At 45.0% G+C, this 27361-nt stretch overlaps 1 protein-coding gene across 1 annotated transcript in view; it reads right to left on the bottom strand.

The window, feature by feature from the left end:
- Positions 1 to 1417: 1417 nt before the first annotated feature.
- ranbp10 (RAN binding protein 10) overlaps positions 1418 to 27361 on the bottom strand; it is a 51040-nt gene continuing 25096 nt past the window's right edge. Inside the window, exons 5-16 of the mRNA XM_056281435.1 lie at positions 17913 to 18080; positions 17722 to 17744; positions 16495 to 16679; positions 15718 to 15830; positions 15456 to 15564; positions 13039 to 13187; positions 12099 to 12297; positions 9590 to 9729; positions 8287 to 8435; positions 3656 to 3767; positions 3234 to 3375; positions 1418 to 3049 (exon numbers count right to left, since the gene is read on the bottom strand). Of these exons, the coding sequence (XP_056137410.1) occupies positions 3245 to 3375; positions 3656 to 3767; positions 8287 to 8435; positions 9590 to 9729; positions 12099 to 12297; positions 13039 to 13187; positions 15456 to 15564; positions 15718 to 15830; positions 16495 to 16679; positions 17722 to 17744; positions 17913 to 18080 (1478 nt within the window). The 3' untranslated portion in view covers positions 1418 to 3049; positions 3234 to 3244. The remainder of the gene's footprint in view (positions 3050 to 3233; positions 3376 to 3655; positions 3768 to 8286; positions 8436 to 9589; positions 9730 to 12098; positions 12298 to 13038; positions 13188 to 15455; positions 15565 to 15717; positions 15831 to 16494; positions 16680 to 17721; positions 17745 to 17912; positions 18081 to 27361) is intronic.

Below are 27361 nucleotides of genomic sequence, written 5' to 3'. Positions count from 1 at the left end.
CTCCTCTGGTCAGCCCGTGTGCTTGTTCGGGGGGGGGGAGGGGGAACTGCGGGGAATAGCGTGATCCCCCCACGCGCTACATCCCCCTGGCGAAACTCCTCACTGTCAGGTGAAAAGAAGCGGCCGGCGACTCCACATGTATCGGAGGAGGCATGTGGTAGTCTGTAGCCCTCCCCGGATCGGCAGAGGGGGTAGAGCAGCGACCAGAATTGCTCAAAAGAGTGGGGTAATTGGCCAAGTACAACTGGGGAGAAAAAGGGGGAAAATATCCCCCCCGCCAAAAAAAACAAAACAAAACCAACAAGCTATCTGAATTGTGCAGTTTGTGTTCCTGTAGTTGGTTTTTGGGGTTTTTTTAGGGAGTTGTTCCTTATCCGATGTGAGGGTCTATGGACAGGATGTTGTGTTGCTGTAAAGCCGCTTGAGGCAAATTTGTGATATTGGTCTATACAAATAAAACTGACTTGACTTGACTTGGCATCTGGGTAGTTTTGTTCCTGTGGATCCGGCTTACAGAGAGTAATGAGTTTCTCTAAGACTCGTCATAACCTCCACTGAAAGCTCCCTGTGAGTGAAGCTAGTGTATAAATCTCACGCTGATCAGTAGTGAACATAATAAAATCCAAAGAATCTAAAACTGTACTCAATACACCACCCATTATGTCTAATAAAATGCAGTTAGGGCATCCGGGTGGCATGGCGGTCTATTCCGTTGCCTACCAACACAGGGATCATCGGTTCGAATCCCTGTGTTACCTCCGGGTTGGTAGGGCGTCCCTACAGACACAACTGGCCACGTCTGCGGGTGGAAAGCCAGATGTGTCCTGGTCGCTGCACTAGCGCCTCCTCTGGTCGGCCCGTGAGCCTGTTTGTGGGGGGGGGGCACTGGGGGGAACAGCATGATCCTCCCGTAAGCTACATCCCCCTGGCGAAACTCCTCACTGTCAGGTGAAAAGAAGCGGCCAGCGACTCCACATGTATCAGAGGAGACACGTGGTAGTCTGCAGCCCTCCCCGGATCAGCAGAGGGGGTGGAGCAGCGACAGGGACGGCTCGGCAGAAGAAAGGAGACGAGACAATTTGGATCACTTGTGCTGTTGAAATAAAACAGGCTTGCCAAGTGTAGTTTTGGCTTGATTATACAGCTGATAAATATGTAGCATGATCAAACTGAAATGTGCCGCAGCATACTGTGCGGGCGGCTTAACGAAAAGAAATACTGGCAAGGTTTTTGTTGTCGTTTTAAATAACGAAAGGTGTCGTTTCATTTTGCCTACGGGAGGCTCAGGTTTACCTCTGGTCTGGTGGTTATTTCCAATCTCATTACAATATGGTTGTCTACAATGGCAGGACACGACCAATCCAAATACCTCCGGGGGGGTGGGGGGGCAGGAGAGAGAGAGAGAGAGAGAGAGAGAGAGAGAGAGAGAGAGAGAGAGAGAGAGAGAGAGAGAGAGAGAGAGAGAGAGAGAGAGAGACGTTTTACGGCTGATGGATGCTAACGATTAAAATGGGTCGTTTTCCCTCTCCTGCTCTCTGGGTTCCCAAACTGAGCGACGGGTCTGATGACGGGAAAAGACGGAGACACCAGCAGGGAGAAAAATGAGAGGCGGCAACTGATTACTACCCCTTTAGTCACCAAATACCCCCTAATTTGTGTCTAAATTGGCCTTGTACTTCCAGGTGCTGATGATCATTCATAACCGCCGAAGGAGCGTGTGCGTTATTCAAGAAAGCTGGTTTCAATTCAGGGATTTTCAATTTCTGAAGGGGGAAAAAAACAACCCCCCCCCCAGGTGTGACCAAAACCAAGTTTACTCGACTATTACATCCGCTTTTAACACAACATCTCTAGTGCGTCTAACCCTAACTAAACTGCAGAGCATCGGGCAGGCTTAGAAACAAAACGGCACGCGTTTGATTTTGTTCCCATGCTTCGAGACGTTTAGCGGTGGGGCCGCTCGATAAAACGAGGGATGTGACCGGGATGTCTCGCTAACCACTCATTCACGATCACGCTGAGGTATTCCCTTTTCCCCTCGCCGTCCTTCATCTATTCAAAAAGCACTAAAACCGGGGTGCCGCCATAGCCGAACGGTTACAGCGGATACCGCATGACCACGCGGTCGCAACTTCGCCAGTTCAATTCCCAGCCAGCAACATTTGTTGCATGTCATACCCCTCTCTCTCTCTCTCTCTCCCTCATTTACTGTCTACCTGTCCACTGCCAATGGCTAATAAAGGTAAAAATAATCTTAGAAGAAAAAAAAAACACTAAAACTTCAGCTACATCCACCGCGAGAGGTTTAAGGAGGGTCAGACGCATTTGGGGCACGGTCTTGATCTGAGCTGGGAGTTTTAACAGGCCTTCATAGAAATCTTCCACCATTGCAGGTGTTTTTGCAGCAACGCTGGTGTAGCTTCTGATGCCTGAACTGTTCAAACATAGTTGGAAGCCTCCATTTGTGCACAGTTTTAGTCACTGCTTGCTTGACATCCCAGCAATGGAAATAGTGCACATCCAAATGCACGCCAAATGCATCCTTCAGGTTAAGACTCTGGGTCTACCATGTCTGCTCGGTGAGCCAATAACTGAAATGAAACTATCGTCCAAGATGACGCTCTGAGTGGGACGAGCCAGAGTAACTGTGGTAACCACACTGATTATTTTGGTCTGTGATATGGTGAAAAATGCAAGTGTGTAAAATACTGAGTTGTAGGGAAACAAAATCCACCCATTAAAAATGAGGAGGGGGAAAAAAAGGGGGGGCTAGATTTTGTCCAAGATGAGCACAACAAACTGACAAAAAAAAAGAACTAAAAATGGCTAGATAAACGGAATAATAATTAATCATCTTTAAATAGTATCACACATTTCTGTATTTGATAATACTAAATTAAAAAGAAACTTTCTTCTCTGCTCCTCTGTCTGTCCTGCTGGCTCAGTCTGATGGACAGCCAAACACACCAATCACACGCATGCTCTCTCCTTCGCTGCCGGGACAAATACCTGACGGACAGGCCCTCCCTCAGCACAGCTTAATATCAACCTGTGAGAAGACGATGAAGATCACAGCCTTTTAATCACTTGTACATGAATTTCTATATGTATATAATGCAGACGACCAATTATTTCTTTTATCTGTAAGCCGCTGTGTGTCATCTACATGCATCTTTCTTTAATATACTTTTGTGTATGGATGTGCGCGTGGGATTCACATGATCTAAACTTACCCGGACTTTGGCTAGTGCAAAAAGTTGTCTATTCTGGCAAAGGAGCAGGACCCGGAGCGGACGCGGGCCATAAGCTGAACACACTCTGTGGCCTGGCCCAGGGCTAACATCAGAGGAGGCTGCTTAGGCAGGTTCTGTGACTCTGGGATGAGAAAACACACTCCAGGATCAAGATGGGGGCATGACAGCACAACACACACATCCAAGAGTACACGTGTGCCAAGTGTACATCCAAGGGTTAGCCTCGGAGGACACGTGGAAGTCAGTGTATCTGTGCATTTTTCATGTGTATACCTAAAAGTTACCCTGAGGGAGCCACACTACATCCACAGCATGTTTCTGAGGATAAATCTGTGTGTGTGTGTGTGTGTGTGTGTGTGTGTGTGTGTGTGTGTGTTTGCCCATAAGTCTGTATCTCTTACCCAGGATGGCGCTGTTGAGTGCAGAGCAAAGGGATTCCCTCTGCATGGGGTCTAACTGCTGGCCCACGGGGCAGTTCCACGGGTCTGAGTAGGCTAGGAGGCTAAAAGCATCCTATAGAGCCAGAGGAATAAGACAGACAGCGATAGATAGGTAGACAGATAGATAAAGATACAGAAGGCAGCCAGACAGATAGGTAGTAAGTTTATTTTTATAGCACCTTTCACAGACACAAGACAGTGTTTCACAGTCAAATAAAACAAGGACAAACAACAGATAAAACTGATTCGCAGTCAATAAAAAATACACAACAGATAAAACACACCAGACTAAACAGGGATAAACAAGTTACAACATAAAATACCACATGCTATCTAAATGTGTCTGAACAGACGGGTTTTAAAAGCTTTTAAAAGTCTAGAGTCCAGACCTCAGACTTCTTGGGAGACTATTTCAAAGCTTGGGTGCTGCCGACTGGGGAGCACAATCTCCCCGAGTCTTAAAACGTATCCGAGGGACACAAGGAAGATTTATTAAGGCAGGTAAAAAGAGAATTACAGTAGTCTAAATGTGATGAGATAAAAGCCTGTATTAACATCTCCATTTCAACCCTTGACACAACAGACGAGTTTCTTAAGTGAAAGAAACATGATCGAGCAAGTGTCCTAATATGAGCATCAAAACTCATGGATTGGTCAAAAATCACACCAAGATTATGCAGGCTAGACCAAGAAGACAAGGAAAAGGCACCAAGGTTCTGCCTGATCAATGAGTGAACGTTATCAGGAGCAATATTCAACACTTAAGTTTTATCTGCATTTAACCGCAGAAAATAATTTGCCATCAAGTTCCTAATTGCACTTAAACAGATGTTCAGCACAGAAAGTCTATCAAGCTCATCCAATTTGAAGGAGAAATATAACTGGATGTCATCAGCAAACAAATGATAGATGTCTCTGAATCTGTCCTAGAGGAAGCATGTATATGGAGAGTAAAATAGGCCCCAAGACCGATCCCTGGGGGACACCACATGATAAAACAGCAGTATCTGACAGAAATTCACCTACAGGGAGAGTCCTATCTGTGAGATAGGAGGAAAAGTACTCCAATGCAGTCCTAGAAATGCCCACCAGGTGCTTTAGTCTATGGATTAGTATCTGGTGGTCAACAGTATCGAATGCTGCACTAAGGTCCAATAAAACCAAAACCTAACATTCTCCAGTATCTGCAACCATTAAGATATCATTTGAAAACTTAAGGAGGACCGTTTCAGTAGAATGCAGTTTACAAAAACCAGACTGAAATTTGCCAAACACCCTGTGTAAATCCAGTGCTCGAACAAGTTGCTTTTCAACAACTTTTTCTAAAATTTTAGAAATGAGAGGAAGTTTAGAAATAGCCCTATAATTGTCTGGCAGGAAGGGGTCAAGGTTTGGTTTCTTCAACAAAGGTTGAACAATAGCCTGCTTAAAATAGCTAGGGCACACCCCAATAAAAGACAGCAGTTTAAGATTTAACTAAACAGGGACTGATGAGATTAAAAACCTTTAAGAACAGATAGATAGACAAAGAGAGAGTGTGTGAGAGAGAAAAACACAAATGGGGGGGTGGGGGGTCAGTTGACTGCTCTTTGCACAGGAGGGTCAGGAGACATGAGGTGGCCTGGTTATTTGACTTGGACATATGTTGTTCCTCTAATTTCTGGACTTGTCTGCATATTGACAGCTTTATCCCTTCCAAGTTGTTTGATAGGGAGAGGAGCAGAGAGCACCATGAAATAATCAACAATTTGAAACAGAAGGGGAAAAAAAAGAAGAGTCAATTTGTAAATGTCTTCACTGCAGACAAAGGCAAATATGTTCCGTATTACCATGAAAATACCAAATATTTGAGATACCATGCCCTTTTTCAGAGCTGAATATAATCAGGTTTCCAGAGAAAACACTAAAGCACCTTGAAAGATAGGAAGATATCAAGAATACCTCTGTCACTAATATCTCAATGTATAAGTCACTCTTTTTCTTCAAGATGAGGGACATGTTGCTGAAATGAAAGTCAAAGAGCTCAAATGGTAATCTGCTGGTAGAATGTTCATCATTCCATTACAGGATCTGCTCCAATTTTCCTTCTTCCAATAGGTATTTACACTGCAGGTCTTGATACCTGGAGGGTACCAAGGGTGATTTTTTTCTTTGAAATCAAATCTTTCATCTCTAATGCATCATGCAATCTGTATATGACCTGTGTGTTTACACAATCATGCCACTTTTACTGCATGATGTCGTGCAGCTTATCATTCATTCAATTCAGCATCAGCCGCTTCTCTAGGGTTGGGTCGCGGTGGCAGCAAGCTAAGTAGGGCACTCCAGACATCCCTCTCCCCAGCAACGCCCTCCAGCTTCTCCTGGGGGATCCCAAGGCGTTCCCAGGCCAGACTGGACATGTAGTCCCTCCAGCAAGTTCTGGGTCTACCCCAGGGTCTCCTCCCTGTTGGATGTGACCAGAAAACTTCCAAGTGAAGGCGCCCTGGAGGCATCCTAATCAGATGCCTGAACCACCTCAGCTGGCTCCTTTCGACATAAAGGAGCAGCGGCTCTACTCCGAGCTCCCTCCGGATATCTGAGCTCCTCACCCTATCTCTAAGGCTGAGCCCAGACCCTTTCGGTCACTGCTCAAAGCTCATGACCATAGGTAAGGGTTGGAACAAAGACTGACTGGTAAATTGAGCTTTGCCTTCCAGCTCAGCTCCCTCTTCACCACAACGGTCCGGTACAACGTCCACATTACTGCAGATGCTGCACCAATCCGCCATTAAATTTCTCCTTCTGTGCCAAAATACTAAAGACCAGTCTTAAACATATAGTATGCAGATCAGGTCATTAACATTGACTCAAACAAAATATGTAGCCCCGACTATCATGACAGTCTAGAGATTACTATAACTTATCGTATATTTGTAATAATTGTACGAATGTTGCATGCTCTTATCTAACTGCTGTACATACGCATCATAACCCAAGAGCCCACTGATGAGATGCCTTTTCAGACACCATTTCACATCCTCAGGGGCCGTAAGTAGAGCCATATTCACAATTAATACTCAGTGGCAACATTCAAATAATATACACTACCGTTCAAAAGTTTGGGATCACCCAAACAATTTCGTGTTTTCCATGAAAAGTCACACTTATTCACCACCATATGTTGTGAAATGAATAGAAAATAGAGTCAAGACATTGACAAGGTTAGAAATAATGATTTGTATTTGAAATAAGATTTTTTTTACATCAAACTTTGCTTTCGTCAAAGAATCCTCCATTTGCAGCAATTACAGCATTGCAGACCTTTGGCATTCTAGCTGTTAATTTGTTGAGGTAATCTTGAGAAATTGCACCCCACGCTTCCAGAAGCAGCTCCCACAAGTTGGATTGGTTGGATGGGCACTTCTTTGAGCAGATTGAGTTTCTGGAGCATCACATTTGTGGGGTCAATTAAACGCTCAAAATGGCCAGAAAAAGAGAACTTTCATCTGAAACTCGACAGTCTATTCTTGTTCTTAGAAATGAAGGCTATTCCATGCGAGAAATTGCTAAGAAATTGAAGATTTCCTACACCGGTGTGTACTACTCCCTTCAGAGGACAGCACAAACAGGCTCTAACCAGAGTAGAAAAAGAAGTGGGAGGCCGCGTTGCACAACTGAGCAAGAAGATAAGTACATTAGAGTCTCTAGTTTGAGAAACAGACGCCTCACAGGTCCCCAACTGGCATCTTCATTAAATAGTACCTGTTAGAGCCTGTTTGTGCTGTCCTCTGAAGGGAGTAGTACACACCGGTGTAGGAAATCTTCAATTTCTTAGCAATTTCTCGCATGGAATAGCCTTCATTTCTAAGAACAAGAATAGACTGTCGAGTTTCAGATGAAAGTTCTCTTTTTCTGGCCATTTTGAGCGTTTAATTGACCCCACAAATGTGATGCTCCAGAAACTCAATCTGCTCAAAGAAGTGCCCATCCAACCAATCCAACTTGTGGGAGCTGCTTCTGGAAGCGTGGGGTGCAATTTCTCAAGATTACCTCAACAAATTAACAGCTAGAATGCCAAAGGTCTGCAATGCTGTAATTGCTGCAAATGGAGGATTCTTTGACGAAAGCAAAGTTTGATGTAAAAAAAATCTTATTTCAAATACAAATCATTATTTCTAACCTTGTCAATGTCTTGACTCTATTTTCTATTCATTTCACAACATATGGTGGTGAATAAGTGTGACTTTTCATGGAAAACACGAAATTGTTTGGGTGATCCCAAACTTTTGAACGGTAGTGTATGTATAGCACTAATACTAAAAAAGCCCACGTATTCTATTTATTTATTTATTTGATGGATTTTGATTTGTATTTGATGTATTTAATGAAGCCACTTATTTGTGTGACAGAGGAAAATGCAGAGGCCAGGAAGAAATGGAAATGGATGATCGGCTGTGGCGACCCCTAACGGGAGCAGCCAAAAGTAGTACTAGTAGTAGTATTTAATGAAGCCATTTAGTCAAAAACTAATAATAATTAATAAATCACTAGTTAAGTTTTTCACTTGTTGTGTCTTTCACCTCATATGGTGTGTGTGTGTGTGTATTTACCTGTAACATCTTCTTGTGCATGGCATTCTTGCCGTATTCGCGGCACAGCTGTTCATTGAGTGCCTGCAGCTCCCTCCCGAACTGGATCATCCTCTCTGTTGCTGCCTGGTTCCCTCCGCAAAGCTGTCTACTACTGCTGCAGCCCTCCTCTGATGGCGGCACATCCACACACACCAAGAGAAAGGCCAACTGTTATTGCCCGTTAAACAGTAAGTGTCTTTCACACTACATCATTTGGTCCTGATGTAATGAAATTTGTGTTACGTTGGGATGTTGTTGACATGTGTGAACATTCGGTGTGAACTCTGGTGCACATAAAACTGGTCAAAAAGAGTTTGCTGTGTTGAATAGTGACTGGTGTGGTTTCTCATGTAAGACCAATTTCAGTAAGGGCCTGTACAAATTGAGGGAATGTTGACATAATGCAATAAACTTCAGGTTCAAGTCAGGAGTTTTTTTAATTAAGTTCCAAACCTCAACTGACTAAATGAGAAGGCAAGACGAAGCGTCAGTTCTAGCCACTTTATCCAAGTGAGTTCACAACTCATTACTTTCAATTTCCCCTTCTGTGCCAAAATACTATAAAGACCAGTCTTGAACATCCAGCCATCCATCCATTATCCGAACCGCTTATCCTGCTCTCAGGGTCGCGGGGATGCTGGAGCCTATCCCAGCAGTCATTGGGTAGCAGGCGGGGAGACACCCTGGACAAGCCACCAGACCATCACACAGGGCCCGCCCGCCCACACACACACACACACACACACACACACACACACACACACACACACATTCATACCTAGGGACAATTTAGTATGGCGGATTCACCTGACCTACATGTCTTTGGACAGTGGGAGGAAACCAGAGCCCCTGGAGGAAACCCACGCAGACAAGGGGAGAACATGCAAACTCCACACCGAGGACCAACTGGGACGGCCCCCAAGGTTGGACTACCCCGGGGCCGAACCCAGGACCTTCTTTCTGTGAGGCGACTGCGCTAACCACTGCACCACCGTGCTGCCAGTCTTGAACATATAGATGCAAATCATTAACACTGACTCAAACAAAATCTGTGGCTCCACGTATCATGACAGTCTAGAGAGACTATAAAGATGTATGTTGTGTATGTGTATTTGACCCTGAGAGCAGGATAAGCAGTTCAGATAATGAATGGATGTGTATGTGTAGTACACTATTTACTACAGAGCAACTGGTATCTTGTAAGAGATGGGGCACATACGCACGTAAATGTGAAAAGGAAAAGGTCACACTGGGAACCAAACCATCTGTTCTTGGTGTGTACCTGTGACTCCGTTGTCCAGGTTGTTGTCGTCTGGCTGGAGGATCTCTTGATGTTTGTATGTGCCGTTCATTATCCGCGCTGAGGAGCCCTCGACCACGCCGTTGGTATAGTGTTCTGGCTCAATCTCCATCTCACTGTCGCTAAGCACATACATGTACATGGCCAAACACATGCATCAAGCCAACACACACACACACACACACCACAAAGAAATAGATGTGACTAGGAAAAATGCTTTACACACATGAAAAAGTGGTCAGCAGGACATGATCAAGCATTTCAGATGTATTTCAAACAAGTCATGTGCTCCATTAAAAACACTGTCATGGACATCCGGGTGATGTGGTGGTCTATTCCGTTGCCTGCCAGCATGGGGATCATCAGTTGGAATCCCCGTGTTGCCTCCGGCTTGGTTGGGTGTCCCTCCAGAAATTGGCCGTGTCTGCAGGTGGGAAACCGGATGTGGGTATGTGTCCTGGTCGCTGCACTAGCACCTCCTCTGGTCAGTCGGGGCGCCTGTTTGGGGGGAGGGGGAACTGGTGGGAATAGCATGATCCTCCCACTTGCTACTTCCCACTGGCGAAACTCCTAACTGCCAGGGGAAAAGAAGCGGCCGACAACTCTACATGTATCGGAGGAGGCATGTGGTAGTCTGCAGCTCTCCCCGGATCGGCAGAGTGGGTGGAGCAGCGCCCAGGACGGCTCGGAAGAGTGGAGTAATTGACCGGATACAATATGGGAGAAAAAGGGAGAGGGGAGAACACTGTCACTCCACATGACAATATTAGCAAATGTTGCCTCAGCAAACAGCTTGGGGAAAGATAAAAATTAACGGAGATAATACACAAAAACTATAGTTTAATACTAAGTTACAGACCTGTAACTTAAAAATGTGTTCGTTTGATGTAGGTGTAGAAGGACACCTATCAGCACTGACAGACTGACATGGCCAGAACTAACAGTTGTCAACAGTGCTGTCGATGATAGTTCATCTTATTATTATCATTATCATTATTATTATTTCTTTCACGTTTCCTGTTTTACATCTTGTAGAGCCGGGTCCAAACTGTGGACCTGAGGCACTATAGGGTAGATGTCACTTGATTGACAGTGCTCGTCATAATATGTGGGCTATTCCGAGTAGGGCAATCTTCTGGACTGCACAGATGTTGCTGTTTGCTGGGATATGGTTGGTGAACTTTTCCATTCCCTTCTTCATGAGTCTTAGAGCTCCGATGACCACTGGTGTTGTTTCGGTCTTCATTCCCCACATCCTGTTGATTTCAATCTCTAGGTCTTTGTACTTGGTCAGCTCCTCTGTGACTTTCACGGAGGTGGTTTTTTTTCGGATGGCATTGCCATGTCGATGAGCATACACCTCTTTTCCTTCCTGTCCTTGATAACGATGTCGGGCTTGTTGGCTTTTATCTCTCTGTCAGTGTGGATTGGCATGTCCCAGAGGATTGTGACATCATTGTTCTCAGTGACCATTTTTGGCTGATGTTCGTACCACTTCTCAGTCGTCTTGATCTTGTAACTCCTGCAGATCTTGTAACTCCTGCAGATGTGTAATGAATGCCTGCAGAGATGGCTGTGCTGTGTTGTGCTCCTGAAGTTTTCATCAATACAAAAGTAAACAAATCCTGTGTGTGCTTGTTTCATGTAGTCAAGATACCACATATTTTATATAATAATAATAATAATATAATAATAATAATAATCATATTATTATTATTGTTGTTGTCATCATTATTATTATTATCATCTTATTATTATTATTAGGTTATCAGCTGCAGCTGTGTTTATCCTGCCATGCTAACATCACAGAGTACCAAGACCAGCTTGCCATGTTTTTAACCTGTAGATGTCAGCAGACTCACTAAAATAGTTAAACCGATATAGATTAACTCTACATAAAAAGAGGTTGTAAGAATGAAATACATTCCTGTCCTGTCATGGGACCTTTTAAGCTAGATGGAACTCATTCTGTGGATATTGACGGACGTCGTGCTGTCAGATATGATACAAGGGCCGGGTTCCATTCAGTGAATGAGAACATCACAAATTCATGGAAATTACAGGTAAAATTCACGGGGCGTTGACTCAAGGTTATGGTGGGCCATTTGATAAGGCGAATGTTGGAAAATGTGCGTAAAAGCAAAAAAGTGGCACCCTCCTGTCTCTCGAATGCTGTGAAGGCATCCTTCCATCAGTCAGGACATTGAAGATAATGTGACTGTATCTAACTGTGCGACTATTAGGCCAAGCGTTGCTGCTCATGGGCACATGGGACCAATTCACTTTCCCTGAAAAAATAAATTTTCGAAAACAAACAAAAAACAAACAAACATATTCAACACACTCACTGCAACAAAAGTTGAAAATATTCTATTTCTGCAGGGAAAAAGATGAGACTGAGTTTTGATGGCTTTCCACTTGTGACTCCTAAGCAGTTGAAGGTGTAGAAATGAACCAGCAAGGACGGTCAGGCTGCGACAAGCCTCCCTACCTGGTTTCTTGGGTACTGTTGGCGCTGTGCGGTTGGCTCTTGGTGGAGTCGGAGGAGTTGGACTCAGAGTAGTTGACGGAGGAGGGGGAGGAGGAGGAGGAGGAGGAGGCTGAGGAGGAGACCCCTGGGTACTTGCTGCTGCTGCTCTTTGACTTGCTGGAGGGAGTCACCCCATTACTGCAAGTAGGGCTGTCTGCTCCTAGAGAGCAGAGGAGACAGACAGACAGACAGACAGACAGACAGACAGACACAGACACACACAGACACACACACACACACACACACACACACACACACACACACACACACACACACACACACACACACACACACACACACACACACACACACACACACACACACACACACACACACAGTTTGGACAAGGTACGCTTTTAGATATGGGTTTGTCTAGTGTGGTGTGTGCATGTCCATCTCAAGTATTCACTGTGTTACATGGCACCTTAAGCCTGATTACTACAAGACAGAGACTTTTACTTTTCTTTTATTAATGATGAGTACATCAACACTGATAGGAAAAAAGGGTAAAAAAAAAACCCACAAAGCCAAAAATGGGAAAAAATAAGACCGTTTTTTTTTTAGGAAAAAAAACAGATTTCATAAAATCCTTCAAACAATGACTCTGCAATGAATATCGAGAGACAGACAGACAGACAGAGAAAGACAGAGAGAGAGAGAGAGAGAGAGAGAGAGAGAGAGAGAGAGAGAGAGAGAGAGAGAGAGAAACAGACACAGACAGAAAGACAGAAAGACAGAGAGGAGAGAGAGACAGAGAGAAGAGAGACAGACAGACAGAGAGACAGAGGAGTGAGAGAGTGAGAGACAGAGAGAGAGGAGAGACAGAGAGACAGAGAGAGAGGTGAGAGAGAGAGAGAATGCATATATTCACATGTGTGTGTGTGTGTGTGTCTGTGGGTACCTCCGCCATGCAAGTGTGTGTTGGCGGCTCCGTGGTGGGGGCTGAGACTGGGTGAGCCAGGGTAACTGTCCTGGGACTTGGGGGAGCGGATGCTAAAACAGCGAACTTCGCTGTCGGTACCATTTACCATCTCCACAAACTGACGACACCTGGGAGGCAGGAAATACTGGAGTCAACACACTGGACTTCGCCATCCATCCATCTATCCATCCATCCATTATCCAAGCCGCTTATCCCGATCAGGGTGGCAGGATGCTGGAGCCTATCCCAGCAATCAGTGGACTGCAGGCTGGGAGACAACCTGGACATGCTGCCAGTCCATCACAGGGCTAACACCCACACACACAAACATTCACACCTAGGGACAATTCAGTATGACCCTGACGCCTAAAACGTTGGGGTACACTGTATACCTCAGTCTACAAGTCGGCAAGACGTGGGAATGGTGCAATCACGCAATGCAATATTTGGGAGGAATAGCTGTAATTTCATAAAAAGATGGAGCATTCCTCCATGAAAGGGTTGCTCAAACGTCAGTGCAAGGTCACTTGTAGAAAACAAACGCATTCACCAAGAGAAAAGCAAACAAGTCAGAAAATGCTTCCTCCACTGAAAACTGCAAGATACAGTCAGTGTTTCAAAGACAGCCACTTCTTCAGGGAAACTAACTCTCTCCGAGGTCTGAACCAATGTTTTGTGTTTTGGTTGCTATATTAAATTACAACTGGTTTTCACTCTGTTCTGTATTTGCTGCTGTAATTGTTAACATGTGTTCAGTAATATTAGCGGTTCCCCAGAATTGAACAAAAGGAAAAAACAAAGAACACCACTGTCAATAACTGAGTGATTGAGAGCAGCATATTAACTCTGGAGCGGCACGACGGCGCAGTGGTTAGTGCGGTCGCCTCACTGCAAGAAGGTCCTGGGTTCGAGCCCTGGGGTAGTCAAACCTTGGGGGGTCATCCCGGGTCATCCTCTGTGTGGAGTCTGCTTGTTCTCCCCGTGTCTGCGTGGGTTTCCTCTGGGGGCTCCGGTTTCCTCTCACAGTCCAAAGACATGTAGGTCAGGTGAATCGGCCGTACTAAATTATCCCTAGGTGTGAATGTGTGTGGATGTGTGCCGGCCCTGTGTGATGGTCTGGCGGCCTGTCCAGAGTGTCTCCCCGCCTGCCACCCAACGACTGCTAGGATAGGCTCCAGCATCCCCACGACCCTGAGATCAGGATAAGCGGTTCGGATAATGGATGGATGGATATTGACTCTTCAGATGAAGACTAAAGGGTAAAATTCAAGTAGGAATGACCGATACTGTGGAGATTTTAAGCACTCACAGTTTTCATTATAATATTTTGCAGGAGTGCAACCCTGAAACATGACACTGAGATGAAACGTTTCGTAGCATCCATCGCCTTTAGTAAAGTTTGCCTTAATTTCTAGGCAGACGGCTCCTCTCAGATGACTTGGCAGGAAGTGTCCATGTCGGTCCCTTTGGCTGTTTGGCTGTTCTCAATAAAGCATCCATGCAAATTGTTGAGCCACAAAGTTTTAATTTTCAGCATGCTCTTCTGGGTAATTCCTTTAAAGATGAACAAACCGGTTGACTGCACCCCCGCCCACCCCCCTCGGAACTGAAGTTTCCAAATGATACTGCTGAGTCGTATCGAATTAAGCATACCCCTACCCTGTTTTAAATGATGGAGATGGAATCAATCATGTGACACCCTTTCGCTCTGCTCTCACAAACTCTGTGCTACACCCACTTCTTGGCTTACAGGGTCCGGGCTCACGAAGGGTTGTGTATGGCCGTGCACGTTAAAGTTGCGGTGACGTTGCATCTATTAATTTTTTTTTGATTTTGAGATACTTGATTGAGCCCCGCAGGGAAATTACACTCTGCATTTAACCCTTCCTAGCCGTGTACCTAGGAGCGGTGGGCAGCTGCCGTGCAGCGCCCGGGGACCAACTCCAGTTCTTCTCTCCATTGCCTTGCTCAGGGGCACAGACAGGAGTATTAACCCTAACGTGTGTGTCTTTTTGATGGTGGGGGAAAATGGGAGCACCCGCAGAAAACCCACCGCAGACACGGGGAGAACATGCAAATGCCACACAGAGGACGACCTGGGATGACCCCCAAGGTTGGACAACCCCGGGGTTTGAACCCAGGACCTCCCTAATAATTCTAATATAACTATAATTTTAATAAAATTTCCTTTGGAAACTGACAATTTTGATCTTTTTTTTTTTCTTCTTCAAATCCCTTCAATTCTGAATCCAACAAGTGAAAAGAATAATACTCCTGGATTTGTATTCCATTTTGTGACGATGCAGGCCTACAAAAGCAATGGCGGGCCTTTGTTTAAGTGTGAACGATACGTTTAAGTCATGATTTGGTAATGCTGTGACTGAATTCTAACTTACTTCAACATGAATAGGAGGTTGGGGTTGTGTTCTAGCAGGCCAGGATAGAGCTGCTGAGTGGCCTCTATGGCCTCACCCACCCGTCCTGCCAACACCAGCTTTTGTATTCCTATTAAACAAACCAAAGAGAACTGTATAAGAAAATAATTAGAAAACATTTGGGTTTGAAGCTTCTTTGGAATTGATGGAGGATGATTCATGCATAGCAAGGACAATTTGTTTTAAATCAGTGCCTACAGTTGAAATACTGTATGTTTCTTACTTTGTCTGTTCTTTATAGACGTCTGATCCTCTTGTATCATGGTCTCAGTGGCTCTGGCAAAGGCTGTTGCTGTGGCACAGTACCCATGATGCACCAGGTAGCTGGACACCATACTGAATAAAAATAAATAAATACAGGTTCAGGGATTTGACATGTGCAGTCTCAAGTCTGTGTGTGTGTGTTCCCCCCCCCCTTTTTTTTCCAGTTGTACTTGGCCAATTACCCCACTCTTCCAAGCCATCCCAGTTGCTGCTCTACCCCCTCTGCCAATCTGGGGAGGGCTGCAGACTACCACATACTTCCTCCAATACATGTGGCGTCGCCAGCCGCTTCTTTTCACCTGACAGTGAGGAGTTTCACCAGAGGGACGTAGCACGTGGGAGGATCACACTATTCCCCCCAGCTCCCCCTCCCCCTGAACAGACACCCCGACCGACCAGAGGAGGCGCTAGTGCAACGACCAGGACACATACCCACATCCAGCTTCTGACCAGCAGACACGGCCAATTGTGTCTGTAGGGACGCCCAACCAAGGCGGAGGTAACACAGGGATTCGAACCGGCGATCCATGTGTTGGTAGGCAACAGAATAGACTGCCACGCCACCTGGATGCCCAAGTCTGTGTGTTTTATAGTGTGTATGTGTATCTGGAATCTATGGAAATCCAGGTATGGTAATAGAACAAGTTTTAAGAATGAGTTTTACGACCTCATCTTTAATGTGGTGGCTAACTACATGTCCATAGTATGTTTGAATGTTTGCGTTGAATCGTCTTACTTCTGCAGAACTGCCTGCCACTCCCCAAGTCTCTCCCCAATGGGAAAGCGTGCGATCATGCCATGGATCTTGGCTCGCCATTCACTCATGTAGTCCTCAATGTCAAAGACGAAAGGCTGCTGGCCAAAGTTAGCGTCTACAATTTCCCCCGGGGTCTGAAGCCCTACTGTAGGGTACAGATTGGGCTGTAGGACAAAAAAAGGTCAATTAAAATCCCTCGCAGCATAGCTGAGATTTTTTTTTCTAGGTCATCAATTCAGAATTGTATTAGGATAGTGAAAGATACAGAATATGGTATCTACATTTGGGATAAAATCATGATCAAGTAGAATCCCAACAAGACAAAAAAGTGGAGCACTGACTTGTTGGTTGATACTCGATGGTTGGAGCGGTGTTGATTACAGAAGCTGGCATATTTCATAAAACTGATATGCTAGCTAGTCTTACTTAAACCGTCTTGATGCGATACCTTTCAAAGGATGGACATGTGTTTTTTTGTTGGATGCTGATGACCTTAACACGATAAGAAAATCAACACCGGCTCCACACACAGGCACTGTAACCTTATTATGGACGTCCTCATGTAGAAGTCAACATTAAATTCTGAGCCATACCAACCCCTGTGGCCCCTGACCACAAAGTTAAGTTACCCTGGACAAACACCTTGTCCACACAGTTTTTTTATGGGAATCTGTATTACGTTACTCGGGAATATTTGGAATCAAAAGCGTCGGATGGGTTAAATATTACAATGACACCTGAACACCAAACTATGCCATAGCACGTGCTAAGAGATGTAGAACAACATGTGAAAGTTGGAAATACCAGCAAAACACACCGAGTCACCTTTAATATGTGTTACTTGGTTAGCAATGAAATATATACACACTAGTGTACTTCTATAAACTATCAATAGGGTTACTGCATCCCACAAATGAAATGAACCTGTAGACAAAATGCGCGAGAGAAAAATTATCCCCCTTACAAAAAAAAAATCCTAATCCGCCAATTAAAATTAGCTATGGTCTACACTGGTACTGCCACATAAATACGGTCTCCAAGCTGAAGCATTTTTAGCTCTGTAAGTTACAGCAGAAGCAACACCTGACCCAAACACTGTTGTTCAAATGTGCTCAGAGCACCAAAGCTACTGAACACACAGCACAGTTAGTAAACTACTCAGTACATCCAACGCATCATGTAGTAATAATGTGAGCTGATACTTACAGGGAGGTCTGTGAAGGCTACACCTGGAATAAGGGGAGAAAAAAAACAGTTTAAGTTTAGTGAAACAGATTGCTCACTATGACCGTATCTGGTCCGTAAATATTAATATCATGATTACAAGCAGCCACTATTCTAGTATTTTGAGTCCTAAGAGTTTATCTAATTTTACAATATAAAACCTCCTTAGTAACCTAGGCTGATGCCATTTTTGGTGTAAAAGCAAGTGTTGTTGATGAGGTTAACGCAGCAGCCAATCACGTCGCCCGTGGTGAAGGTGGGGCCATACGGTTGGCCGGTCCCCGAGGAGCAGAAGGAGTGGCCATCATCTCCATGGTAACCATACGAGTGCTTGTCCCACCCTGAAATGGGACAAGGATTAGGATTAGGATATTACTGTGACACTCGTGAAAAAATTTGAGCGCTTGTCTCTGGATCCAGATCTTAAGTGGAGATCAAGCAGAGCGCAGATCTAGCCCACTAAACCAGACTGACAAGAGTGCCGACTAAACCAGACTGACAGACACAGCAGAAGACACACACAATGTTTTCTCGCAAGGAGGTTTGTTCAGACGTCTTATTCACGGACATTCTGGCTTGTTTCAAAAGTATTTCAGTGACGGTCACACAGTGGCTGACGAAAGAGTCGCTAAAGGTTTTTTAACAAGCACACTCTCTTTTTCAGAGCCGCCCTGCTTCACATTCATATGGCTACAAAGATTAGCAACTGGGAGCTGCCCAGTGTAACCACAGCCCTCTCTGTCTGCCCACTGGGGCGGGGAGAGGTTAAGCCCCCTTGCAGAGAGAACTTTAAACAGTAGATTTCAAGGGCGAAAGTAGTGTTTCACATTCAGTTCCTCTGCTCGATTTACTGTCCCCTAAACCACTAAAATTTCACACACACACAGCCTCTGAAATATACGATGTAATTCTCTGCATGACCAGCAGGGGACTCTAGTCTGAGCAGAACCTGGTCAGTGTTTGCTCATCAGTACAGCGGTACATGGAGCGCAACAAGGAGACCAATGGAAAGGGGAGATGACGTCATGTGCTGGTCAGTATACGAGCAGACATACTGGTCGTCTTAGTATTGACTGGCTAATGTGTCACGTGCCAGTTACCCAGTCAATCAGCAAACAGCTCTCTATAAAGAAAAAAAAAAGATGATTTGCTTGATTTTTGAATTTTTATTTGAAATGACAATGGACCTAACCCCTCATGGGTCCAAAAGTTGTTCTACTTTCTTTGCCAACTGTAATGCCAGCTGTCAAAATGCGAGCTGAAAACAAGTTTGCCTAGCTGATAAACTGACTGGAGACCGCAGGGTTTAATCTGAGGGCAGTAAATCAACTACATGCACAGCCATTGTCACTCATTCAAGTCTAATAGTGACGTGTTATAGGTCATACATTTTTTGTCTACACAAGAGAAGTGCGACAACAACACTGTCAGGCCGCAAACGGACTACTATAAGCAGGTGTTGCACAAAATAGTTTCCCCACAGCTAAACTCTTACACCACAAACCAAATGAAAGGGTGCACAACTCTGGACTACGTGACCCTGATTTTCTCCCTTTTTTTTCATCCATAAAGTAAACACCGCATTTTCCAATGCAAGAAAAACATTTAGCAGGTGTTTCTGGCTGCAAATGACTTGCAGCGAGCGGTCTACTGTTTAGTTCATCTCGAGTTTTTGCTAAACAAATAAAAGCCGCTGCACACATTTCCATACTGATAATGGCTGGCGGTGGTACAGAAGAGGCATTGTTGCATTGCTAAAAGACAAACAAAGTAAAAAAAAATTAAAAAAGGGAAGATTTACAAGGGGAAGGGAGACAAAGACGTCGCCACGACCACTTCACTTCTTCCTCAAACTTACAGCTACCTGCCTTTTTTCTCCTGCATCTGGCGACCATGGCGAAGATGTCGACCATGGCGAAGATGTAATAAAACACTGTTGCGTCATTTCGTCTGGGGCAAATGAGCAAATTCAAAAGCGTTCCAGATTTGAATATTCGTGGATATTCACAAAGTTTTTCTCACATACAGCAGGAACAGAAAGCGCCACAAAGGACATTTGCTTGCATGTAAATCTTTAGGGTTGAAGCTTTAACCACAGCACAAGTAGTTGGGATGTTGTAAACGCTTTAGATGATAAGCTACACTTCAGCTGTTTTAAACTGCCGCACTGTGAGAAGGAGAAATCTCAGTGTTTGCCGGGTGGGGGTGGGATGCCATTATAAAAGCGAGAGTTGAGATTATGTACGGTAAAGTATAAAATGTTCTAGACATATGGAGTATAACAAGAGGCAACAGGGCTCTCGGTTCAGCAAGCCCGAGATGTACGCGGAAACCTTATTTGTAAATCAGTCCACCCATTATCCAAACCGCTTATCCTGCTCTCTGGGTCACGGGGATGCTGGAGCCTATCCCAACAGTCATTGGATGGCAGGCAGGGAGACACCCTGGACAGGCCGCCAGTCCATCACAGGGCCGACACATTCACACCTAGAGACAATTTAGTATGGCGGATTCACCTGACCTACATGTCTTTGGACTGTAGGAGGAAAGTGGAGCACCCGGAGGAAACCCACACAGACACAGGGAGAACATACAAACCGCACACAGAGGACAACCCAGGACGACCCCTAAGGTTGGACTATCCCGGGGCTCAAACCCAGGACGTTGTTGCTGTGAGGCGACCGCGCTAACCACTGCACCACCTTGCCACCCTTGTGAGGCGAGGTTTATTTACAATGAGCTCATCGTAAATCTAGCTACATGGATACAACAATCTTCTCATCATGCCTCCATTTGTTGTTGTTTTTTTTTTAATAAGATTTGAATTTGGAAGAATTGCTTCTTGCTGAACTGACTTCATTGAATCGAGCTGATCCGGAGCCTTGCACTGCACAATGCACACAAGCGTCCCAGCTTCTGTTTGCTTCTGAGCCAATCTGTCAGGTCCTCTGCTCAATCAGAGCCGGCCTGGCACTGCCAAAAACACAAGCGGGGTTACTGAAAGTAGGCCGGTGTGTGAACTGCGATACTAGATGTGTACTTGCAGATGTGTGTGTGTGTGTGTGTGTGTGTATGAACATGTGTGTGTTTACAAGAGGGACAAATTATTAGCCTTGATGTGTGGACTTGTGTTTGCATCGGTTTACTCGTGCAGGAGCCCTCCCTCATCTGTGTGAGTACTCAATACAATATACCGTGTGTGTGTGTGTGTGTGTGTGTGTGTGTGTACATGAGTGCATACACATGTGTCTGTGCATGCCTCTGGGCATGCTTATGTGCATTCTGGTGTACTCAGTTGCATGTATGCATGTGTGCGTGTGCGTGTGCATGTGTGTGCGTGTGTGTGGTAAGGTATTAGATTAATCTGCTGACAGGGATATTGCCTCTAAAGCCAGGCTCACTGCTCCAACATGCTAATGAAATGGGCACGCCTCCATGGCAGGATCAGACACAGAGGTCAGCAATGGGGAACATTGTACTATTAAGGAACACACACACACACACACACACACACACACACACACACCCTGGCATGCATGCACGTGCACACACACATACACTGCTATTAACACACGGATGTGCACAGACAGACACAAACGCCGACCTGCACAAACACATGTATGGCTACATAAACACGCACACAGACACACAAAGATACACAAACAAAAACACAAATAAACATGGAAAACAGTAAGACAGACCCAATACAAGTGCACATAGTTCAGGACACAATGCGCTGGCATACAAACACAGTCAGCGTTAACTCAATCAGCAGTAATCGGTCAAGCAGGGCTACGCACCATCTGTGGTGGAATCCTAGCAACCAAAAATATTTCCATAACCAACGTGCGAGCGGGCCTTAAAAGAGTAAATCCATCCACACAGCCCCACTTCAATCTGTTCCAGCCACGCTGTGACATTCGACACAACCGAATCAAGAGGGAACCAAGTGAATGACCTGTGTAAAGTGTGTGTGTGTATCAGAGATAAAGACTGAGTGTGCAAGTACAGTACGGGATCGGGAGTCTGCCGAATTGGCTGGATGAGTCCGTGGCATTCCACAAACCTCAGCCACCGGGCAAACCTTGACTAGCCAATGGACAGGTCAGACAGACCGGGTGCACGTGATTGGTCGGAACAGGGCAGTGGTCTGACTGGCCAGGAGAGACATGGGACTTTAGTCGGCCTCTCGGCTGCAACATGGCTGCCATGCTTCCTCCTATGTCATCAGAGCCCACTGAACCATTCACTGACCTCAGTGTGTGTGTGGGTGTGTGTTCTTGTATTTCTGACTTTGTGAGGACCAATATAAGATTTTAACCATCAGACTTGAGACTTTTTTCTTTTTTTGCTAAGTGAGGACATTGTGGCTGGTTCTCACTTCTTTAAGGGTCTATTTTAGGGTTAGGGTTTGGGTTTAGGGTTAAGGTTAGAATTAGGATTAGGTTAAGTTTAGGGCAAGAGTTAAGGTCAGGCATGTAGTTATGACGGTTAAGGTTAAGGTAAGGTTTAAGGTCAGGAATGTAGTTATGATGGTTAAGGTTAGGGTTAAGGTCAGGAATGTAGTTATGATGGTTAAGGTTAGGGTTAAGGTCAGGCATGTAGTTATGATGGTTAAGGTTAGAGTTAAGTGCCAGGGAATGAATGTAGTTAATGAAGGGACCTCACAAAGATAGAAGTACAAGAATGTGTGTGTGCGTGTGTGTGTGTGTGTGTGTGTGTGTACTGGGAGAGGGAGGATTGGGAGGACAAGAAAAGCGATAAAGTGAAACTTGGGAGGAGGATAAGGGAGATTGGGGGGGGGGGGTTGATTAGGAAGGATTGCTTATTTTACTTTTTCACCGTTACCTGTGAATCCATTTCCTAATGTCTATTCATTAGTATGTTAACTAGTAGCATTAGATACTTATTAGATTATTACACATTATTATTAGTAGTATTATTATATTATTGGCGGCACAGTGGCACAGTGGTTAGCGTGGTTGCCTCACAGCAAGAAGGTCCTGGGTTCGAGCCCCGAGATAGTCTATTCTCGGGGGTCGTCCCGGGTCGTCCTCTGTGCGGAGTTTGCATGTTCTCCCCATGTCTGCGTGGGTTTCCTGCGGGTTCTCCGGTTTCCTCCCACAGTCCAAAGACATGTAGGTCAGGTGAATCCACCATACTAAAATTGTCCCTAGGTGTGAATGTGTGTGTGAGTGTGTGTGTGTGTGTCGGCCCTGTGTGATGGCCTGGTGGCCTGTCCAGGGTGTCCCCCCACCTGCCACCCAATGACTGCTGGGATAGGCTCCAGCATTCCCGCGACCCTGAGAGCAGGATAAGCGGTTTAGATAATGGATGGATGGATATTATATTATTATATGAGATACCTATTAGATACTAGACACCCGTGTCTTAAGTCATTTAACTAGCAGCTGTATGCTTCTCTTACAAGTATACTTTTCTTCTCTTAAGCTTCTCTTCTCTTACTGTGCACATGTATATCTATCTATCTATCTATCTATCTCTACACACGCACGCACGCACGCACGCGCACACACACACACACACACACACACACACACACACACACACACACACACACACACACACACACACACACACACACACACACACACACACACACACGTGTAACTGAGACCAATATGCCAAGTCAAGTTCCCTGTATGTGATTGCACTTTGCCAAAATAAAACCCGGGACTCTAAAAACTCTGCCACTAAATAGGAACATCATTACATTACTGACAACCCACATTTTGAGCCATGTCTCCGGTCGGCGATCTGATGGCAGTTATATTGTAGACACAGTTCACCACATGCACCAGACGTTTATAATCAGGTAGACAGGGACGCAGATAAGCATTCAGAGTCTTCCTCTGCCTGCTTCGTAAATGTTTTGGAATCTCTGGAGTCTTTGTTTAGTGGACTCGCCGAGTCCACACAGTTTCAGGGTCACCTGGATGAGATCATCTAGAACAGTGGTTCTCAACCTTTTTGGGGTCCTGGACCCCCTGTGTATTTTTGATCTACCCTGAGGACCCCTCCACCTGATCTTGGGGGAGGGGGGTTGCAATTTGATAGAAACAGTAGAAACTGCATTTTAAATTGCATTATAGCATTTATTCACTCTTTGGGGCAAAAATAAGAGCTTTCAGTTGTAACTTAGATATAGTTAACAAAATAGAATTCTTATGCAGTAACTTTCAGATATAGTTAACAAAACAGAATATGTATTCATAAACTTTCAGATATATGTAACAACGGAATTTTTATGCAGTAACTTTCAGATATATGTAACAACAGAATTTTTATGCAGTAACTTCCAGAAATATGAAACAAAACAGAATTTTTATGCACTCTGCAAGAACAAAAACAAACATAAGTATGAAATCTCAATGGATATTGTATAGTTAAGTCTTAGTTTTGTCTGTAGAGGCAGATGGTGTGTGTGTTTTCAAAGCAAAGCATCCTCACTGTTTGTGTGCCACTTGGGTGTGGTGTGGTGTGGTGAAAAGTTCATGTGTGGTGAGGTATGCTGTGTAACCGTTAGTGAGACACTTGTACTTGTCTGCCACTCATGAGTTTCTCTAACCTGGGTTGAATAGTGGCAACAGCTGTAATGATACCTCTCTCTTGAAGTCTGTTTCTCTGTTTGGTCTTTATGTGTGTCAGAGCTGAGAAAGTGACCTCACACAAGTATGTAGACCCGAATGGCTCCAACTGGTAGAGAGCCTCTTTTGCAAGCTCTGGGTACTCCTTCTCCACACAGCACCAAAACTGTGTTAGTGATGTCTCTGAAAACTTCAGTCTGAAGCCACTGTCTGAAGACAGGTCAATGAGGCTCTCATGGAGTTGCTCTGGTGCTGTATCCATGCTGCTGGGCATGAATGGCCTGCGTATCCAGTCATGTCTAGTACACATGTCCTCAATGTCTGGGAAGTAGGATTGAAACTCAGCTGACAGTTTGGCCAAGTGCATTTTTACAGTTTTCAAAATGTTCTGCTTCATGTTCTGTTTCATGTCAGCTATCCAAGAGTTAAGCTGAGGGAAATTACTGACATCCCCCTTTTCACACTGTCTCAACCAGAGGTCAGTTTTCCTCATGAATGCTGAAACTTTATCAAACATCTGAAGAACAGTTTTATCATCACCTTGCAAGCTCGTGTTCAACTCATTCAGACGGCCAAAAACATCAGCAACGTAAGCCAGGTGAGCCAACCAGGTCTGGTCTTCAAGTTTAGCAGCCAGAGGATGTCAATGCTAGGAGAGGAAATCGCGCACCTGCTCTCTCAGTTCCCATAGTCTCTGTAGTGTTTTCCCCCTTGATAGCCAACGTACGTCTGTATGTAGCGGCAGCTGATGATGGTCACCGCCTGTTTCGTCGAACAGCTTGTGGAACAGTCTTGCGTTGAGAGGTCGTGATTTAATGAAGTTAATCACTTTCACAGCGTCAGTCAAAACACTGTCCAGTTCTGGGCTCATGCGTTTTGAAGCCAACGCTTCTCTGTGAATTATGCAGTGCATGCTTTGGATGTTGGGGTTTACCTGCCTGATGCGAGAGATAACTCCGCGGTGCCGACCAGTCATAGACGCTGCCCCGTCTGTGCATACATGCGAGCAGCGCTTCCAGTCCAACGTGTGCTCCGTGAAAAAACAGTCAATCAAATTAAAAATGTCCTCACCCGTAGTTTTTTCAGGTAGTGGCTTGCAGAAGACGATGTGTTCAACTATATCGTTGACTGTGTCATCTTTGAAACGAGCAAACATGACCAACTGGGCTTCTCCATTCACATCAGTAGACCCGTCTAGCTGTACTGAAAAAGAGCCCGCTCTTTTCAGTTTATTGGTCACCTGCTGAACAATGTCACCAGCCATCTCATCCACTCTGCGGCGGCATGTTGTGTCGTTAGACAGCGGTACTGACCGGATTGCATCTGCTGCTTTTTTATCCACCATAGTTTCAGCTAGGGTAGCTGCTGCTGGTGCAATTAGCTCCACTGCTATTGTATACGGCTTTTTAGCTTTAGCGATTAGCAAAGCTACCTGGTAAGATGCTTGAAGGGAAGTTGCTGAAGTCTGACTTGCGGCACGCATGTGATTTTGCGCTCCCCTGAACTCCGACAATTTTCGTTTGAAGAAGTCAGCAGTCTTGCCCACTGATGACTGGTGCCTGGTGCTTAGGTGCCGCTGCAGGTGTGCCGGTTTCATGGCGTGGTTTGACGGTACCTCTCCGCATAAAAAACACAGAGGCTGCTGAGGTTCCGAATCAGTTGCCGTAAATCCAAATAATATGTAATCTTCTTTGTAAAGTCTCTTTTTGCTGTCTTGTTTTGGTTTTCTTTTCGGGTGGCCCCGAGTCTCCTTCGTCCGTTTTTTTTTAATTTGAACCATCTCTCCATGTTGTCACGACTTCTTCTTCTTCTTCTTTTTCTTCTTCTTCTTCGTGTAACTGTGCTTATCATCTTCTTCTTTGTTTGTTTATAACATTAGCTTAATTTCAAATGCTAACCTGAATCTTGCAAGTTACTGAGTTTTCCCACAACACCTTCCTGCAGATGTTTCACAATAAAATCATTATTAAGAAATGAATGGTGTACGCCCACTGAAACAGTAGGGGGCTCATAATTTGGAAACGGATGCAGATCGTGTTAAGTTTGTATTAACAGCGTCATGCAGTAACTTTTAACAATGCAAACGGGAGCGAGATCTCTTATTAAAATACAATAAATTACACTTGTGAAACAGATGTAATTAGAGAAAAAAGTCCTGTTACCCTTTATAGTTTAGGTAGATAAAGGTCTCAGTCACATTTGAGTAAAATAATCCTATTTCTATAAATGTCATAGGATCTTTTTTTTTAAAGATATTTTATTTTCACGGACCCCTTGCAATTATACCACGGACCACTAGGGGTCCGCGGACCCCCGGTTGAGAAACACTGATCTAGAAGACACATCTTTGCAACTGCAAACTAGACGACGCCTTGCAGTCTGAGGCTTTTTGTGTGAGGTCGTAATATATCCTCTTTATTTTAGATTCCCCAACCCCCCCCCAACTTTTCTCCCCAATTGTACTTGGCCAATTACCCCAATCTTTCGAGTCGTCCCGGTCGCTGCTCCACCCCCTCTGCCGATCCGGGGAGGGCTGCAGACTACACACATGCCTCCTCCGACACATGTGGAGTCGCCAGCCGCTTCTTTTCACCTGACAGTGAGGAGTTTCGCCGGGGGGACGTAGCGCGTGGGAGGATCACACTAATGTCCCTAGTCCCCCCCCCTTGCCCCCGAACAGGCGCCCTGACCGACCAGAGAAGGCGCTAGCGCAGCAACCAGGACACATACCCACATCCAGCTTCCCACCTGCAGACACGGCCAATTGTGTCTGTAGGGATGCCCGACCAAGCCGCAGGTAACACGGGGATTCGAACCAGCGATACCCGTGTTGGTAGGCAATGGAATAGACTGCTACGCTACCCGGACACCCTATATCCTTCGTTTTAAGGTGAGGGACTCGGGCAGGAATTATATAAAGTTACTGTAAAAAAGAAAAATCAACGACAACAAAAAAATGGTTAATTGATCTATTTTTATCTTACAGTCAACTCAGTTTGTATCTCTCGTTCTAT

This window comes from Lampris incognitus, chromosome 6, assembly GCF_029633865.1.
Source record: "Lampris incognitus isolate fLamInc1 chromosome 6, fLamInc1.hap2, whole genome shotgun sequence".
Lineage (NCBI taxonomy): Eukaryota > Metazoa > Chordata > Actinopteri > Lampriformes > Lampridae > Lampris > Lampris incognitus.
The sequence above is the reverse complement of the archived record's forward strand: the minus strand, read 5'-3'. Positions and strand labels throughout refer to the sequence as shown.